Raw genomic sequence first — 20,027 nt, forward strand, 5'->3', positions numbered from 1 at the left:
ATCTCCAAAATATATAAACAGATCATGCAGCTTAATATTAAAAAAACAAACAACCCAATCCAAAAATGGGCAGAAGACCTAAATAGACATTTCTCCAAAGAAGACATACAGATGGCCAAGAAGAACATGAAAAGCTGCTCAACATCACTAATTATTAGAGAAATGCAAATCAAAACTACAATGAGGTATCATCTCACACCAGTTAGAATGGGCATCATCAGAAAATCTACAAACAACAAATGCTAGAGAGGGTGTGGAGGAAAGGGAACCCTCTTGCACTGTTGGTGGGAATGTAAATTGATACAGCCACCGTGGAGAACAGTATGGAGGTTCCTTAAAAAACTAAAAATAGAATTACCATATGACCCAGCAATCCCACTACTGGGCATATACCCTGAGAAAACCATAATCCAAAAAGACACATGCACCCCAATGTTCACTGCAGCACTATTTACAATAGCCAGGACATGGAAGCAACCTAAGTGTCCATCAACAGATGAATGGACAATATATACAATGGAATATTACTCAGCCATAAAATGAAACGAAATTGAGTTATTTGTAGTGAGGTGGATGGACCCAGAGACTGTCATACAGAGTGAACTAAGTCAGAAAGAGAAAAACAAATATCGTATATTAACACATATACGTGGAACCTAGAAAAATGGTACAGATGAACCGGTTTGCAGGGCAAAAATTGAGACACAGATGTAGAGAACAAACATATGGACACCAAGGGGGGAAAGTGGCAGGGGGTGGGGTGGGTGGTGGTGTGATGAATTGAGAGATTGGGATTGACATATATAAAATAATATGTATAAAATGGATAACTAATAAGAACCTGCTGTATAAAAACAAATAAAATAAAATTCAAACAAAAGGTCCTCTATGATCCTGAGTCTGCCCATCTCTCCAGCCTGACCCCACTTCCCCACTTCCTAGCCTCTTTTACACCTTATGCTCCAGCCATCATGGCCTTCTGTCAGTTCCCTGAATCCTTCTCTCTCCTCCACCCCTCTTTCTCTTAACTTCTGGCCTTTTCACATGCTATCCCTTTGCCTAGAACATTCTCCCCACGCAACTTTTCCTTTTTTCTTGGCTAACAGTTTACTCAACTTTCTGGTTTCAATTAGAATGTCACTTCCTTGAGGAAGCTTCCCCCAAATTTCTTGGCTAGATAACTACCTTCTGCCTCATTCTATGATCCCAAACCACCCTCTCCTTCCCCTAGTTTCACATGCATCACACATTTCTGTAATAATCTACTGAAGTATTGATAAGCTAAGTCCTCAATAAATAAATGAGTGAAGGAGAGCAAGGATTAGAAGAAAATAGCTAGTCATAAAATTTTGGTCATGGGTTGGATAGGGAGGGTAAGAGGGAGACACAAGAAGGAGGGGATATGGGGATATATGTACATGTATAGCTGATTCACTTTGTTATACAGAAGAAACTAACACAACAATGTAAAGCAATTATGCTCCAATAAAGATGTTAAAAAAATTTAGGTCATGGACGTCAGAGTATACCATGAAGCTACAGTCATCAAAACAGTATGGTAATGGCACAAAAACAGACATATAGATCAATGAAACAGGATAGAAAGCTTAGAAATAAACCCATGCACTTATCTACGACAAAGGAGGCAAGAATATACAATGGAGAATAGACAGTCTTTTCAGTAAGTGCTGCTGGGAAAACTGAACAGCTACATGTAAAATAATGAAGTTAGAACATTCTGTAACACCATATACAAAAATAAACTTGAGATGGATCAAAGATCTAAATGTAAGGTCAGATACTATAAAACTCCCAGAGGAAAACATAGGCAGAACACTCTTTGACATAAATCACAGTGATATTTTCTTTTGATCCAACTCCTACAGTAATGGAAATTTTTTTAAAAAAGGGACCTAATTAAACTTAAAAGCTTTTGCACAGCAAAGGAAACCATAAACGAAACAAAAAAGACAACTTATGGAATGGGAGAAAATATTTGCAAATAATGCTACTGACAAGCGATTAATTTCCAAAATATACAAACAGCTCATACAACTTAATATAAAAAATACAAAACAATTTAAAAAATGGGCAGAAGAGGAACTTCCCTAGTGGTCCAGTTGTTAAGACTCCATACTTCCACTGAAGGGGGCACAGGTTCAATCCCTGGTTGGGGAACTAAGATCCCATATGCTGTGTGGCGTGGTCAAAAAAAAAAAAAATGGGCAGAAGACCTAAATAGATATTTCTCCAAAGAAGACATACAGGTGGCCAACAGGCACATGAAAAGATGCTCAATATCACCAATTATTAGAGAAATGCAAATCAAAACTACAATGAGGTATCACCTCACACCAGTCAGAATGGCCATCATTAAAAAGTCTACAAATAATAAATGCTGGAGAGAGTGTGGAGAAAAAGGAACCCTCCTACACTGTTGATAGGAATGTAGATTGGTGCAGCCAGTATGGAGAACAGTGTGGAGGTTCCTTAGAAAACTAAAAATAGAGTTGCCATCTGATCCTGCAATCGTGCTCCTGGGCATTTATGTGGAGAAAACTCTAATTTGAAAAGAGACATGCACCCCAATGTTTATAGCAGCATTATTTACAATAGCTAAGACATGGAAGCAACCTATGTGTCCACTGACAGATAAATGCATAAAGAAGATGTGGTATATATATACAATGGAATATTACTCAGCCACAAAACAGAATGAAATTAAAAAAAGAATGAAATACTGCCATGTGTATGGACCTAGAGATTATTACACTAAGTGAAGTAAGTCAGAGAAAGACAAATATCATATGATATCATTTATATGTGGAATCTAAAAAATGATACAAATGAACTTATTTACAAAACAGGAAAAGACTCACAGACATAAAAAACAAGCTAATGGTTACCAAAGGGGATGAGGCAGAGATAAATTAGGAGTTTGGGATTAACATCTACACACTATTATATATAAAATAGATAAACAATAAGGATCTACTGTACAGCACAGGGAATTATATTCAGTATCTTGTAATAACCTCTAGTGGAAAAGAATCTGAAAAAGAATATACATATATATGTATATACACATGTATATGTGTGTGTGTATGTGTGTGTGTGTGTGAATCACCTTGCTGTACACCTGAAGCTAACACAATGTTGTAAATTAACTATACTTCAATTTTTTTAATGGTTTTTTAAAAAAGCCATGTGGAGCAGAAAAATGGGCTGGCTAAGCAAGCCCTACACAAATTCCTTACCCACAAAAATAATGAGATATAATAAAATGGATGTTGTTTTATACAGAAAAATAAATTCAGGTCATGGTGACCAGTCCCACCCCCATATAAGGAGGTGCCCAGAAAACATAGGGAGCACATCTGGGCTTGTCAGGATTATCCACTATTTCCTTTTTTTTTTTTTTAACATCTTTATTGGAGTATAATTGCTTTACAATAGTGTGTTAGTTTCTGCTTTATAACAAAGTGAATCAGCTATACATATACATATATCCCCATATCTCTTCCCTCTTGTGTCTCCCTCCCTCCCATCCTCCCTATCCCACCCCTCTAGGTGGTCACAAAGCACTGAGCTGATCTCCCTGTGCTATGTGGCTGCTTCCCACTAGCTATCGATTTTACATTTGGTAGTGCGTATATGTTCATGCCACTCTCTCACTTTGTCCCAGTTTACCCTTCCCCCTCCCCGTATCCTCAAGTCCATTCTCTAGTAGGCATGTGTCTTTATTCCCGTCCTGCCCCTAGGTTCTTCAGAACCTTCTTTTTTTTTTTTTAAGATTCCATATATATGTGTTAGCATACAGTATTTGTTTTTCACTTTCTGACTTACTTCACTCTGTATGACAGACTCTAGGTCCATCCACCTCACTACAAATAACTCAATTTTGTTTCTTTTTATGGCTGAGTAATATTCCATTGTATATATGTGCCACATCTTCTTTATCCATTCATCTGTTGATGGACACTTAGATTGCTTCCATGTCCTGGCTATTGTAAATAGAGCTGCAAAGAACATTGTGGTACATGACTCTTTTTGAATTATGGTTTTCTCAGGGTATATACCCAGTAGTGGGATTGCTGGGTTGTATGGTAGTTCTATTTTTAGTTTTTTAAGGAACCTCCATACTGTTCTCCATAGTGGTTGTATCAATTTCCATTCCCACCAACAGTGCAAGAGGGTTCTCTTTTCTCCACACCCTCTCCAGCATTTATTATTTGTAGATTTTTTGATGATGGCCATTCTGACTGGTGTGAGGTGATACCTCATTGTAGTTTTGATTTGCATTTCTCTAATGATTAATGATGTTGAGCACTCTTTCATGTGTTTGTTGGCAATCTGTATATGTTCTTTGGAGAAATGTCTATTTAGGTCTTCTGCCCATTTTTGGATTGCTTTGTTTGTTTTTTTGATATTGAGCTGCATGAGCTGATTGTAAATGTTGGAGATTAATCCTTTGTCAGTTGCTTCATTTGCAAATATTTTCTCCCATTCTGAGGGTTGTCTTTTCACCTCATTTATGGTTTCCTTTGCACAAGCTTTTAAGTTTCATTAGGTCCTGTTTGTTTATTTTTGTTTTTATTTCCATTTCTCTAGGAGGTGGGTCAAAAAGGATCTTGCTGTGATTTATGTCATAGAGTGTTCTGCCTATGTTTTCCTTATCCACTATTTCTTAACTGGATATACTGCTTCTCACATCACCTCTCATTGCTACAGAAAGTGCCTAGTTTGTTAATTCTAGCTCTCTAATTAACAAACTGCCTAGTTTGTTAATTCTAGCTCTCAGTCCTCAGACCGTAGGTAGAGCAGATAACATACTCCCATTTTCACAGGTGAGGAAATGCCAGCACAGAAAGATTGGGAATTTGTTCAAGGTCACAGAACAAGCTAACAGCAGAGCTGAGTTGGAATCTGTTCCCCTGACTCCAGGCTTGAGGTCACTACTCTATTACGGGATTCTCTATGACCCTGCAGGCCGTGTGTGCCTAGTCTGGCTTTTATGGGGACTGGATTTAGAAGTCCTGTTGACGTTCCCTCCATTCCCTACCTCCCTGTTTCAGAAACCTGCTGTACATGATTGATAAATCCGGTTCTGTTCTGGGCCCCAGCTTGCTGCTATCTGGGCAGGGGCCCCTGGGGCCTTCCCCCTCATGCCCTGACTGAGGAAAGGTCCCTGCTGGAGTCGTCACATGGCACACCACATGCATGTGTGGGACCCACTGGTTGCCAAGCCAAATACGGCTCCAGATTATTCTAGGAAACAAATACATTGTTTTGCTTTGGATTGCAGGAATTGCTAATTAGGGCTTTTTATTTTGGGCAGTGCTCCTTGGAGCTCGCAGACAGATGGAGTATGCAACTTGCTCCAGGGGCATTGTTAAGCAGAGGGAAATATCCACTTCTGCCCCCATTATGAGAACCTGCAGAGCCCACTGCTGCCCAGCTCCTGCCCTCAAGACCTGAGATGGAGGCCTCTTGGGAGGCTTCCTGGCTCCCACTGGTTTCCCCTTCTCCAGGAATTGCTCTCAAAACCCAAGTGTAAGCCCCTAGTGGTCTTGTCAGGTATATTACTCTGACCCCTAGCCAGATCATTGTCCTAGGAAGGACAGCAGAGGTCTTTCCTGGGATCTCCTACCTGGAATTGAGAATGAGAACCCATTCATCACAGGAGGTGGGCATGGAGAATACAGAATCTGCTAGTGGCCAGGGTTTCAGTCATCAGTAGGAGAAAAGAGGAAGAGCTGAAAGTATTTGAAAAACTCTTTGCCTCTGGTTCCACTAGCTCCTGACACCAGCTGTGTCCGTACTCCCTTGCAGGTTGGTTGGTTGACACTCCCTTGGATTCTGTGAGCTGATAAATTCTTTTCTTTTCTTTTCTTTTTTTGTCTAAACTAATTCAGGTTGCATTTCTATCACTTGCAACCAGAAGCCTAGATTAGTGGTGGACAGTGTTCAGGGACACACAGAGGACTCAGGCTATGGCTCAGTGGCCCAGCTGTAGATTAACTGCCTGAGTATTTTGGAGTTATGTTGTCAGATCCAAGTACACTGACTAATCTACTTCAAAGCAGTTTAAGGAACCCTATTACAAGATGGGAGAGGAGAGATGATAAAAAATAGGAGATGAGCGCAGGTGAGAGGAAGCAGGAGGAGGCCAGGGAGAAGAGAAGCACACCAGGTTGGTTTAATGGGCTTCTTTCTGATTCTGCTTCTGTTCTAGAGCTATAGGCCTCTCAGTCTACTCTCAGCCTCTTTTTCTACTTCTCAGCTCATGAATTGAAAACCAATGTTCTGAACACCATTACCTAATCAGATAAAAACACATATCAAGATCCAAGTCCATTACTGCCCATGAAGGGAGAACCAGGCTTAGAGACAAAGGGGTGGTGGGAGGCTGATTCCAAATACCAGGGTGGGTAGCAGCATGGAGACGTCATTCTGTCCATCCCCCTGCCTCTGACCCCTCTAGAACCCATTCTAGTCACACCTCTTCTGTGATCAGCTCTGTCCAATGTTGATTTTGCCCAAGGAGGAATGTAGAATGGAAGATAAGAGAAAGGATAACCTCCCTCTCTCCTGTGGGAGAAAAGCTTAGAAGCTGCTTTGGAAGAAACTAAGAAGCTTTTCCTGAATGGTTTGCAGCTGCCTTGTTCTCCTCTCCACCTCCCCCATGACCCAAACTAGAAAAAAACAAAACTAAGGAGGGTGCAGAAGCCCCTATACCCCATGTCCCCACGCCAGTCCATGTGAGAACAACTTCATCTCTAGTGCCCAGTGCGGGGTTTTAAGTAGCATGAGGAAGGCTCCCACTCAGATGTCTTTGGGTGAGGCATTAGGCCCCTAGATCACAGAAAAGGAAATAAAGAGCAAGGCCCTGTGAAAGGTACCTTGTCTTTACTGATAACTTTTAGAATGCAAATTTAAATATCACGGGGATACCTTTTTCTGCTTACCAGTTGGCTCTCATGTGCTGCTCTCTGTTCTGCAAATTGGAACAATCTTTTTAGAGGAAGGTTTGACAACATATATTGCAATTTTAAATATTTCTAACTTGACCTAGGAATTCTACTTTTTGGAATCTATTCTATGGTTATGGTTTGTATATTATGGTTATACAAATCCTGGCACTCTCATTAATCTTAACCTTGTACACTCGGGTAAGTTTCTTAACCTCCTCATGCCTCGATTTCCCCATCACTATCTCCATGAAGTAGAGATAGTAATAGTACTTAGCAAGTTGTGAGGATTAAATTGTGAGTATATGTAAAGCTCTCAATACCCAGTTAATAGTGCCCACAGTAAGTGGTACACAAATGTTAGCCAGCATACTGTATTATTATTACCCTTATCAGTACACCAAGTATACATAAAGGGCTATGCACAGCCAGATTCTTCATAATAGTGAAAAAAAGGAACTATCGAGTTAAAAAATTAGGTACATCTACATGATGGAATACTCTGAAGCAATTGTTATTAATACTATAGATTAGTCTGTACCATGATTGGGGGAAAAAAGAAACTGTTCAAGGTACAATGTCAAGTTAGTTACAAGAGTATATATAGTATGATACCATCGGTATCAATAATGATGAGGATAACGACGCTACAGCTGAATAGATGAATGTTGAATGAATATGCATGAAGAAAAATCTATAGGAATCCACCTAAAACTTTTAAGCTGTATATATCTGGGTAGAGAAGGGAAAGATATTTTCACTTTTTGCATTATAAATTTTAACATGTTTGTCTTTTTCCAGCGAGCCTATGTTACTTGTGTGGTCATTAAGAAAAATAATAATAGTGAGAACCCAAACCACAAACCAACAACTGAACATGGTCAGGGAAGAGGGAGGGGACAGAGAAGGACCCTGATGATGGGTACCTTGCCTCAGGGACAGATATTGGGCTCCTCTGGCCTAGTGGTCAGTGAAGCCTAGGGGCACCGCAGGGTCTTGGGGACAGGAGCTGTGTACTGCAGAAGTTGCAGCTGGAGGCAAACTTCATCTTTGCTACAGCCTCAGTGGCCTTATTCCGTGTTAGTCTGATGTCTGGATCTTGCCTCTGCCCATGCTTTTAAATAAATCCTTTAGGGAGAGAAAATGAGAGGCAGTGGAAGGGGGTATGGGAGAGAAGAAGAAAGGAGAGGAAGAGGGGCCAGAGGAGAGAGAAGAGGAAGAGAGGAAAGAGAAATGCTATGTGCCTGCATCTCCATGGCCCCAGGAAGTGGGACGTGGAGCTGCTCCTCAGCATTCTGTGCCAGGAGTCGCCATGGAGACTGAGCGCTGGCCTCTACATGATTAATACTCTGAGGCAGCTGTCTTCTTGGAGTCTTTTAAAATATACACTACTATTTGAACACAATGATATTTAGAGCAGAAAGATCAAGGTGGGGAGTGGGGGAGGAGACAGTTGCATTACCAGAATGATGACAGGGGCTGGGCCCTTCCCAGGAGACAGAAAAGGGAGGCTAACTTCTCTGATCCCTCTCCCTCTGCCCTCCCTGGATCCAGAGCTTCCAGTCTCATCCACTGCGACATGAGCATCAGCATCCAAAGGGCCCATGCAGCGCCCCTGGCACAGGGCTGTATTCAATGAACATTTGATGAATGAATTTGTTCATTCATTAATTCATTCAGTAATTGTCTATTCGGTGCTTGTCTAGAAAGTAAAGTCTCCTTCCATCACCTTTTCCCATGGAAATCCAAAATTTCCTCTCAGCCTCCCCAGAGTCACATACACACCATCACCACCACCACCTTTCACAATGGCTCCCAAGAACCTGGAATGCTCTCCTCCTCAGCATGTGTCTGATGCGACCCACAGTGTTCCTAATGGCAGTCACTCCAGAGAATTCTTGCAGGGATGGAAACCAGCCAGACGGAGTTTGCACATTTGAAAATCTAGAGGAAGATTCTCCACCTAAAGCCATCTTAAAGTTAAACTCTTTGTAAAATGAATGATCTTTTCCTAAATTATCTTGTGGAGTAGGCTAGCCTGGGCTTGACTCTCAGTGCCACCACTGAATAGAAGTATAGCCTTGAGTGAGTTGTTGAACCTTTTCAAGTCTGTTTCCTCATCTGTGAAATGGGTCTTCAATTCCCTATTCCATAGAGCTTTTGTAATGATTAAGTGATATGTTTGTAGAGTGCTCAGTGTATGAGATTTCCCTCTTGTGTGTAAATTCGTGTTTTTATATTTGAAGTGTGAATAAAGTAGAGTTCATAGATCTAAACTCCTCTCTCTTCCATGCCCACCCAAAGACCTTTATTCTATCTGGGCCCAGAATCTTTTTTCTTTTCTTTTTTTTATCTTGGCCATGCCACGCAGCTTGCAGGATCTCAGTTCCCCGACCAGGGACTGAACTTGGGCCACAGCATTAGAAATGCCAAATCCTAACCACTAGACCACCAGGAATCTATTTTTAAGCTGTTAAAATTTGGGAGTAAGATGGACTGAGCTGGGAAGGGCTACAAAATGCCCATTCCCTCTTTATATTCCCTCCTCCTCCTCAAGGAGCCAAATGTAGATGCAACTGCCCTCCAGAGGTAACCATCCCATGTGCGAGAGTATGTGTATGTGTGTCTGCTGAAGGTGAGGGGCACAGGGGTAGGAATGTGGGCCAGCCCACATCCAGAGCACAAGCTGTGTCCCCCATCTCCTCTCCTATTCCCTCTTTCCTCCCCAGCTCTGCCTGCAGGCCTGGCCTCTAACAAGAGGAAGCTGGACCTTTGTCTTAACACAGACCTAGCCCAACTGCCCTTGGCAAAGAGCAGCAATGGCCTGGGAACTTGCCAAAGGAGTAGGAGAATTATCCATGACTAAGAAGGAGGAGGAATGCCGTGGCAGAGGGAAGAACAGCAGAGGGATAGAGAACCTGGGGCTGGCCAATCTGGCCTGACGGGGCAACCTGGCGAGCCCTGGACACCGGCCTAGCCAAACTCCTCCACTCCCCCTCCCTCCCAGGCAGCAAGATGCCAGCATGGATTTGAGACATGTGTGCCCTGTATGTCTGGTGTGGGATCACCTGGCCTTAGCAATGCATTTGGATTAGAATCAAACCCAGAGTCTGAAATACAGTATAAAGGACATGCTGCCCTGTGTGTCTAATCCTTACAGACAAGTGCTGGGTTTCTGCATTTCCTAAATGGAAACACATGTGCTGCTAACACAGACCTATGTCTGTGGCACTTGTTAGGTCATGCTGCACGTGCATGATTTCCAGACACAAGAGAATAAATGCAAGTGTGTCAGCATGTATTTTGCAGGTGATTATGTGATGACATATTCTGTGAACACACTTGTAGCACTGTTTTGGGGTGGTGGGTAGGGCAGCTAGGGATGGAGATGGATCTCACAGTGCAGCTAGCAATGGAGATAGGTCTCACAGTCATTGTAGAATAAAAACCAAAATCCACCTTCTGGTCCATAGTAAGCACTTAAGGAATGAATACTGAATGAACAAACATTGAGAAGCTGAATGAATGAATGTTTGCATAATGAACACAGGGTGAAAGACCTGAGAATTTGGTGGAGTTTGGGCATTCTTGGCACTCTCCCTTGAAAAAGGAGGCTGGGCAAGGGGGGCTCGGAGATACACTGCCAGTCATGCTGTAGCCCATCACCCCTGAATGGCTTTGTGCCCATTCCTAAGAAAGTAGAGAAGTAAGAGGGAATCCCAGCCCTGCCCCTCCTACCTTCTGGCACCCAGAGTCCCAAGAATTGATGCTCTTCATAAAAAAACATACTATCCCATGTATATACCTAATCCCCTAATTTGGTCCAGAAAGGAGTTAAGTGAACTATAACACAAAATAAAATGAAAAATTTTAAAAGATGAGAAGATAAAACAAAGGGAAAACCATAGCAGAAGAGAGATGAGATCAGGAGAGTAGGCAGGCTTCTTTGCAGGGGTTGACTAGCCTTCTGCAGCCAATATCCACGGCTTCCATAAGGGTATGAAATATATTTTTTAAATTTTTCAGAAGCAGCCCAATTATTCCAGGAACTGATTCCAGGGAAATATAGCCTGTAGATTCTCCGTGTGCTCCTGGGAACAACACCCCTAGAGTAAAGCCATTTATACAAAGGTAGGAAAAAAAGTTTACTACACAAGCATCTCACACCCTGTAGGTGAGAGAAGAGGGAGCAGGAATTGGCCCTACTTCTCTGGAGGACAATTGCCAGTTGTATCAAAATTTTACATACTCTTTGATCCAGAGTTGCACTCGTTGGAATTTATCCCACAGATATATTCACATTTATTTACTCAAGGACTACAACAACGATGACAAGCAAAAGGTTGGAAACTTCCTATACGTTAATGGATAGGGGACAAACTTACCTCCCTTACAGTGGAGTACTATACAGCCTTAGAAAAGAATGACCAACCTCTCTGTTTGGACATGGAGCAATCGCTCAGCTATTATAAGCGGGGGAAAATTCTACTGCAGGACAGTGTGTATGCTTGCAATATGCATAATTTTTTTCTTAAAGAATACACAGGAAATTTAGACGTGGCTACCTCAGGAGGGAGGTGAGTAGAGAAAAGAGAGACTTTTAATTTTCAATTTATAATATACCTTTCTGTGCTAATTGACGTTTTCTCTCACGATATGATCCTTTTTAATTTAAATAAGTTATTTTTCCTAGAACAAGCTAAACAACAAAAGACTATTAAGAATATGAAAAACACACAGATGTGAGCAAATAATGAATAATGGCAATAATCCCTACGGTTTATTGAGTGCCCCGTGCCTAGAATTTCATATGCTCTAACCCAATTAATCTTTATAGCAAATTTATGAAGTAGACGTACGTATCTCCATTTCACAGGTGAGGAAACTGACGTTCGGGGAGATGAAATGACAGAGCTAGAAGGTGGCAGAGAGAGGATTCGAGCCCAAACTGTGGAAACCCTAAGCCCACTGTTTTTCCTAACCGTCCTTCGGCCTCTCCCTCCAAGAGAGAAGTGCACTTACTTGACGTCCGGACCCAGGCGACGCAGCGCCCCAGCCAGGCGCACCCGCGGTCCCGGCGCGCACGGTGCTCCACGCTCAGCGAGCGCGCGCGCACGCAGCGGCGCGGGCCCGGCGGTGGCTGTGGCGAAGACGTCACAGCCCGAGTTTTCCTTTTCGGGAGTCCCCGGTACACATCCTGTGTCCATGTTTGGGCATTTACGTCACGGCGGCTGGGCCGGGGCCTCCCGAAATGGCAGTGGCCCTGGGAGTCGGAAGCCCTGAGCCAGCGCCGCCGCTGCTATATAAGTGGGGGGGCCGCGGGTTGGGGGAGCCCGGCTGCGCTTTGGACAGGCGAGGAACCGCCACCCGAGGCGGGTCCCAGCGAGCAAGGGCGCCTCGGCCACCACCACCCCCAACCCTTTCCCAGAGGTGAGAGCCCGGAGCCAGGAGCCCGAGAGCCTAGGTCTGCGAGGCGCTGGGCGCCCCGACTGTCGGCCTCCCGGCCATCCGTGCGCCCCCAAGCCCAGCGGGCGAGGCCCCCGGAGCCCCGCAGCCGCAGCCGAACCATGCTCCACCTTAGCGAATTTTCTGGCCCCGACGCGCTCCTGGTAAAGTCCACCGAGGGCTGTTGCTCTGAATCCAGTACCGAACTGACCCGGCTGCCCGCCAGGGACCCACCCGCAGCCGCCGGCTATCCCGGAGGTAAGGAGCGCGGCCAGGGGTGCTCAGACGGCGGCGCAGCGCGGGGACGCAAGGTGCCTGAGAACAGGCAGGGCCTGGGACGCTGGAGCTGTGGGGCTAGGGGCGGAAGGAGATTCGGGGTCCTGTGTGTGCGTACCCCCAATGCCACCCCCACCAGGCCTCCAGCGCCTCCGCAGGAACCTGTGCGTGTATCAAGGCATCCTTTTGCCTTTGCACGTGTGTTTTGCGTGTGCATGTTTGTATGTGCGTCTTGGGGCGTATGCTGGCTCCGGCTGGATCAGAATGTGCAAAAGGCACTTTGTGTGTGCCAGTGCGCACCAAGGGCTTCTTGCGTAGGGGCTGCGGGCTCCGAGGCACGGCCTTTGATGTGCGCGGAGCTGATTCCTGCTCCCTCCTCAGCAGGTGACTTCTTGAGCTGGGCCTTGAGCAGCTGCGGCGCCGGGGGGGACTTAGCCGACTCCTGCTTCCTGGAGGGGCCTGCGCCCACGCCTCCTCCCGGCCTCAGCTACAGTGGTAGCTTCTTCATCCAGGCAGTACCCGAACACCCGCACGATCCGGAGGCACTCTTCAACCTCATGTCGGGCATCCTAGGCCTGGCACCTTTCCCGGGCGCTGAGGCGGCAGCATCCCGGTCTCCTCTGGACGCCTCTTTTCCCGCAGGCTCCGACGCCTTGCTGCCGGGACCGCCAGACCTTTTCTCCCCGGATCTGGGCGCTACCGTCTTCCCAGAGGCGTTCTGGGAGGCCTCACCCTCGGCGGGCGCCCCCTCACAGTGCCTGTATGAGCCTCATCTCTCCCCACCCGACGTTAAGCCCGGCCTCCGGGCTCCTCCGGCTTCTCCTGCGCTGGACACTGCCTCGGCCTTCAAAGGTCCCTACGCTCCATGGGAGCTGCTCTCAGCCGGGGCGCCAGGGAGCTGTGGGTCACAGGGAGGCTACCAGGGCGCCCCGGAGGCCCGTTTCCCCCCGATGGGGGCCAAAATTGAAGACCTGCTGTCCATCAGCTGCCCCGCGGAGCTGCCGGCTGGCCCTTCCAGCAGACTATACACCACGGGGGCCTACGATGCTTTCCCGCTGGCCCCGGGTGACTTAGGGGAGGGAACCGAGAGCCTCCCGGGGCTCCTGACCCCTACTAGTGGGGAGGGAGGGAGTAGCGGCGAAGGCGGAGAGTTTCTAGATGGTACGCAGCCTGAGCTTTCCCCGCTGGGCCTTCGCAGCGCCGGGGCGGACTTCCCGAAACCTCTGGTGGCGGACCTCCCCGGGAGCAGTGGCGTGCCTGAGCCTCCAGGACCGCCGCCGGTCCCATTCCCCACAGCCAAGGCGCGGCGCAAGGGGCGCCGAGGCGGCAAGTGCAGCGCACGCTGCTTCTGCCCTCGGCCGCACGCCAAGGCATTTGCTTGCCCGGTGGAGAGCTGTGTGCGCAGCTTTGCGCGCTCTGACGAGCTCAACCGCCACCTGCGCATCCACACGGGCCACAAGCCGTTCCAGTGCCGCATCTGCCTCCGCAACTTCAGCCGCAGCGACCACCTTACCACACACGTGCGCACCCACACAGGCGAGAAGCCCTTTGCCTGCGACGTGTGCGGCCGCCGCTTCGCGCGCAGCGATGAGAAGAAACGGCACAGCAAGGTGCACCTCAAGCAGAAGGCGCGCGCCGAGGAGCGGCTCAAGGGCCTTGGCTTTTACTCGTTGGGCCTCTCCTTCGCTGCGCTGTGAGGGTGAAATGGGTTTGCACATTGGGGCGCCGCAGTCCGGCGCGCACGAGAAAACCTGCCCACCCCTCCCCGCTCCTCTGCCCACTTTCTTCCGGCACGCCCTAGGGCGGGCCTCTGGTCCGGCTTCTAGTTCCCTTGAAGCGCCCGCCGCACACTCTCCGTACAGCACTAGCTCCAAGGACAGCTCCCGCGGTCCGGGCGCTGTCTTCCGAGTCAGCCGCGCTTTGGAGGGAAGTTCTCTCAGGCCACCCACTGAGTAGGCACTTCCCTGGGACTTAAGACACTCTTTTGTAATGGCGCACGCCCCACGCCCTCTCCTAGACCCCCAGAGACGGGTAGGGGCAGAGCCGAGCTGGTCTCGCGCGGGATTTTGTACAGCAATGTCGTTTTCAGCAGCCGTTGGTTGTAACGTTTTGCTTTGGGGTTATTTCCTTTTTTGTTGTCGTTAATTTTTGTAAAGCAGACGCTACTCTCAAGCAGTTGACAAAACTGTTTATTTTTGCAATTAAAATTATTGTGCTAAAAGCTTACTGAATCTGCCATCCAAGCTCCTGACCATTTCCCCACCCACTCCCCCAGGAGTATATGTGCCAGAAGAGAAGGGAGATCCTCACGCTCATGGCATCATTACACACCTACCGTCAGGCACTTTGGCACGTGGTAGGCATTCAATAAATGGGTACTGAATTAACAAATGAATTTAATCACAGCTGACCTAAGGGTTCAAGGTGTTTCTGGAACTTTCAGAGTGGTTGAGAGGCTTAGGTATTAAACATTGTGCATATATTATCCTCCTCAGTCCTCACAATCCTGAGTGCAGCATGGGGAAGCAAAGTACATAACTTGCTGGGTAACCCAGCTAGGAACAGACAGGGTCAAACTCAGATCTGTCTGGCTCCAAAGCCAGTGCTTTTTTCCCAACCCCAGAATGGCGGCACCTCAGCTTATCAGCACTGTTTGGAAAGGCATCCAAGAGGTGAAATAGATTTGGCAACTAGAGGGAGCTCCAGGCAGTAGCAACAGCAGCAAAAGACTGCAGTATTTCAGTGCTGTTTGTGAACACCCAGAGCTTTGGGTATCACAGAGGCTCCAGCCAGTGCCTGTGCATCTGTATGAGAATCACATGCTGTCAGGCCCCAAAGGGACTCAGCATTCAGCTAGACCGTTGATGGGCAGAGCCAAGCCCAGTAAGAAGAGGGTGCTTGCCAGAGGCTGCTTTTCCCACAGCAGCCCATTTACCATCTAGTCAAGCACTGGCCACAGCCCCTTTTCCCTAACTCTCCTTCCAGATGAAACTTCCATGGCTTTTCAGGGCGGGGGGCAGGTGGTGGAGCTAGGAGGGTGGTGAGGAAAGTATGATCCTGTGATGGGGAAAGTGGGGAATGGGTGAAACTCCCCCCCACACACACACTTTACTCCCTAAACTCCCAACCCAAAAGCTTTTACTCTTTCTGGCGATCTTGGGTAGACGCTGGAGCATTAAAAGCCTGCTGTGCTCCCATCTCTCCTCCCCAACAGCTCCTCTCTGCTAAGGAAAGGATAGAGCCTGTCTGGGGGCTTCATTCTTTTCTGAGCTGAGCTATTCTTGAATTAAGAGAGTTCTACAGCCCTAGGATGCCAGATCAACCCAGCTTCTAATCCTTTGGCTACTTCATCCCTTCACTCTCAGATGTGCTCACCCTCCACCCCCACAGTCCATTTGACCAGAGACAAAATTATCAATTCAATTATCAGTGAATTCCACCCATTTTTCTCCCTGAGTGGTAAGTGCTTTCATGTGGTTGAGTACCTTGCATCTAATAAACCAATTTGTGGTAAAGGATTCAATACTACCTCTTCTAGGAGAGTTAACATTTTAATAGAGTAGCCTATAGAGGGCAATGTTTAACCCCGTAGTGAGGCTCAAATGATGGACCATCAGGCACTGTAATAGGGAAGTGGTAGATTCATGGAGACATAAGACGATGATGACTCTCATTATCTGACTATTTAAGTGACCACACCTTTCACTTATAGGCATGGACCACCTGACTTCACTTTCCATGCAGAATAGGGTAAGAAAGAGCATAAAGGCCCAGATTTCAAGCAACTGGTCCCAAACCACACAACCTGAACAAAAGAAGAAGGGCAGACAGGCTGTAGGTGGGTGGTGTCTAACCGGTCCACCCTTGCCCCCTTGAGCAGCGTCCCATCAAGTACTATCAGCTCTGTTGTGCCCCACCTTGTCCTCATACCCACCTAGGCCTAAAATCACTGATGAGAAAATTGCACCCCAAAGAAGTGACTTCGTAGTGGTGCTAGTACCAGGGCCCAGCCTGGTTCTACAACTCCCAGCTGAGAAGTCCCTCCTATTACTCCCAAGGGAAACTGCTCCATTTACTGGAACTTCCCCTAGGGATTTTGATGGAAAAGAATGTTAGGCCAGAGATGGAAAGAATTAAATAAAACAATCAGAAAATCGTCCCAAACCCAGGACCCAAACATAATCGGGGACTAACAGAGAGCTCATTTTCTTTACTTGCTCCTATTTTTTATCTGGTCCTCAAAATGTTGTTTTCTCAGACTTAGTTCTGAGCCCCCTCCTTCCCCATTTCCACACTCTTCTTGGAGATCACATGAATTCCTAGGCTTTCAGCTATCACTGATGCATGGATGACTTCTAAGCCAGCCAGCCCTCATCTCTACTCCAGCTGAAGCCCATGGTTCTGACTAATGAACACCTCCATATGGGGATGTTCACCACAATTTCAAATACAATCTGTCTAAAATCAAATCATCCTTCCATATACCCAGTTTATGCTAAAGGCGACCATCATTTGTTTGGTTCCCCAAAATCACCTAAATAACTACAGTTCTTTTTGTTTGTTTGTTTGTTTGTTTGCGTTACGCGGGCCTCTCACTGTTGTGGCCTCTCCCGTCGCGGAGCACAGGCTCCGGATGCGCAGGCTCAGCGGCCACGGCTCACGGGCCCAGCCGCTCCGCAGCATGTGGGATCCTCCCAGACTGGGGCACGAACCCACGTCCCCTGCATCGGCAGGCGGACTCCCAACCACTGCGCCACCAGGGAAGCCCACTACAGTTCTTCTGTAGGATTCATTTTTTACCCCTCTTTCCCCCACATCCAGGCTGTCACTCAGACTTACTGGATCTTATTGAAGTGCTAAAGGGTCTTTTCTACTCTAATTCATGGTACATTGTTTCCTTTTACATACTGTAATTTTCAGTTTGTGAGCTCATCTTAATTTTCAGTGAGTGGGGGTTTACCTGGTCAGTAATATTCTGTAGGCTGGGTTGAGGGTATGTTTCTCCTGAGTAGTTTTGTGCTTGCTTCTGCCAGGCATTCCAGGAATATCAACTGACGAAGACCAATCTTTATGTTCATTTCTTGACTTGGGCTTCTTGTACTATGTAGGTGTTGTGAGTTTAAACTCTAACTCAAGTAGTTATAAATTCTCAGAGGCAACTCCCCCTTTTCCACCCAGGGCCCAGGTCAGGACAGACAAGCAATATGGGAAGGTATTCCTTCCCCATACTTCCTGGGGTTAGTCACAGCACATCTTGAGCTTACATTTGTCGGTCTCAGTTCCCTTGTTTTGGTCCAAGTAGATTTTCTTCCCTTTCTTGCAAGCTCAGCTAAGCATTTCAGATGTCTGTTATGTTTTGTGAATCAGTCCATGCATTCTTGAGGGACTTTGGTTTATTCCACAGTATTGCTGAAAACTAAAGCCAGAAGATATTGATTCCTCTTTTAAAATATTTCCCCCATTTATCCTCTCTGTTCCTATTGCCAGCACCTCAGTCCATTCCACCCCTTCCACATACGCAAACACTTTGGCTATGACAATCACATAATAGATGGAAGGAGCTTACAAGAACATCTTGTCTGACCCCTCATTGTACAGAGTAGGAAACTGAGGCCCAAGAAGTTTGGGATTTTCTTAAGGGGACACAGATGATGAGAGACTGAAGTGGGCCTTGAACTTGGGCTTTCCAGTTCCAAGACCAGTGCATATCCATATATCCACTTGTTTCACAAGTATTACTGAGTGCCTACCATATGTTGGGCCCATGGGTCCCAACTTTTTTACTTTCTAGTGCACCTGAGGAGTTCGATACACGCACATCAGTAACAAAGCCTCACTCAAATCCTGACTCTCACCCTGGAGAGAAAGGGAAGAGTAATAAGAATCTTGATGAGGCAGGATATGGGGGAGAGTTTGACAAAGCAACCCAGAGTGCTCCTTCCTCCCTTTTCACCCCAACCTCTGTGCCCTGTTTGAAACAAGCCTGCACTACACCAAACTGCTTCCTGTGGTCCCTCTGCCTCCATTCTCTCTCCTTCCGTTTCACACTACACAGCACTACTGATGTAATTTCCCTAAACCATTATTCGTAGTGTTTTATCCCAAACTGACCACAATTTCCACCTTCCTACAAAAAATACATCGCAGTTAAAGCCCTCCATATCTGATACAAACTTATCACCCACCCTCCTCTGTAGTCTCTCCCTTTGCTCTGTGCTCATTCCTCCCCCCTACGTTTGTCCAAATCCTCCTACCGTTGAGCTCCTTCAAGGGCAAGAGGCCTTATCTGATCATCCACATGTGTGGCCACCATATCACTAGGCCTTCTGCCCAGCACACCTTAAGTGCTTAATTATTGGGTTGATTGGTTGGCTAAAAGGAGAAGAGAAAAAGAGAAGGGGAAAGAGGAAGGAAGGAAGGTGGTTGGAGAGCATGAAACTGGGAAAGGATCAGGAGGGAGACGGGAAGAAGCAAGATTGAGGCACCGATGCAATCCATGGGGTTCCACGAGTAGGACCACACTTCTGGATGGTCTGTGCCGAATTCTTCCAGAGCCCATGATTCTCTCCCTCAGGTCTGGGTCCCCAGATGTGTCTGTCATTCAGCTTTCTCTCTCCCTTTTGGCTTTTCTGGCCCACATGGAGTGGGATTCAGTTTAACATTTTTAGAACTGTGGTTCCCATAACAACCAAGCAGAAACTGTTGTCCATAAAACGTAGCCTGGGCACACATGCACACACACATACACACATGTGTGCACGTGTGCACATGCATACCCGAATACACACATAAAGTACATGCATGCCCACTTACATTCGCTCGTATATACACACTCATATGCACAAGCACACCCACATGTATACACATGCATACATTCACACGTGCATGCACTCACAAACACAATGCACACGCGTGCATATGCACAGATATACACCTGTATGCACATGCATGTATGTACACATTCACGAAAACACGTGTTCATACACAAGCATGCCTCAAATTGGTTTGTTCTTTTTAAAATTTATTTATTTTATTTATTTCTTTTTGGCTGTGTTGGGTCTTCGTTGCTGCGCGTGGGCGAGTGGGGGCTACTCTTCGTTGCGGTGCGCGGGCTTCTCACTGCGGTGGCTTCTCTTGTTGCGGAGTATGGGCTCTAGACGCGTGGGCTTCAGTAGTTGTGGAATGCAGGCTCAGTAGTTGTGGCGCACGGGCTTAGCTGCTCCGCGGCATGTGGGATCTTCCGGGGCCAGGGCTTGAACCCGTGTCCCCTGAATTGGCAGGCGGATTCTTAACCACTGCGCCACCAGGGAAGTCCCTCAAATTGGTTTTGCATAT

General features: G+C 46.6%; 2 protein-coding genes across 2 annotated transcripts in view; both read left to right on the plus strand.

The window, feature by feature from the left end:
• Positions 1–12,370: 12,370 nt before the first annotated feature.
• Positions 12,371–14,918, plus strand: EGR4 (early growth response 4). Its single transcript, XM_067704708.1, has 2 exons — positions 12,371–12,674; positions 13,074–14,918. Exons 1-2 carry the CDS (start codon positions 12,539–12,541, stop codon positions 14,387–14,389), a joined length of 1,452 nt encoding a protein of 483 aa, XP_067560809.1. The 5' UTR covers positions 12,371–12,538; the 3' UTR covers positions 14,390–14,918.
• Positions 12,554–20,027, plus strand: part of FBXO41 (F-box protein 41) — a 36,968-nt gene continuing 29,494 nt past the window's right edge. The window contains exon 1 of the mRNA XM_067704707.1: positions 12,554–12,674. The gene's annotated coding sequence lies outside the window, so the exon portion shown is untranslated. The remainder of the gene's footprint in view (positions 12,675–20,027) is intronic.

This window comes from Pseudorca crassidens, chromosome 14 (assembly GCF_039906515.1).
Source record: "Pseudorca crassidens isolate mPseCra1 chromosome 14, mPseCra1.hap1, whole genome shotgun sequence".
Taxonomy (NCBI): Eukaryota; Metazoa; Chordata; class Mammalia; order Artiodactyla; family Delphinidae; genus Pseudorca; species Pseudorca crassidens.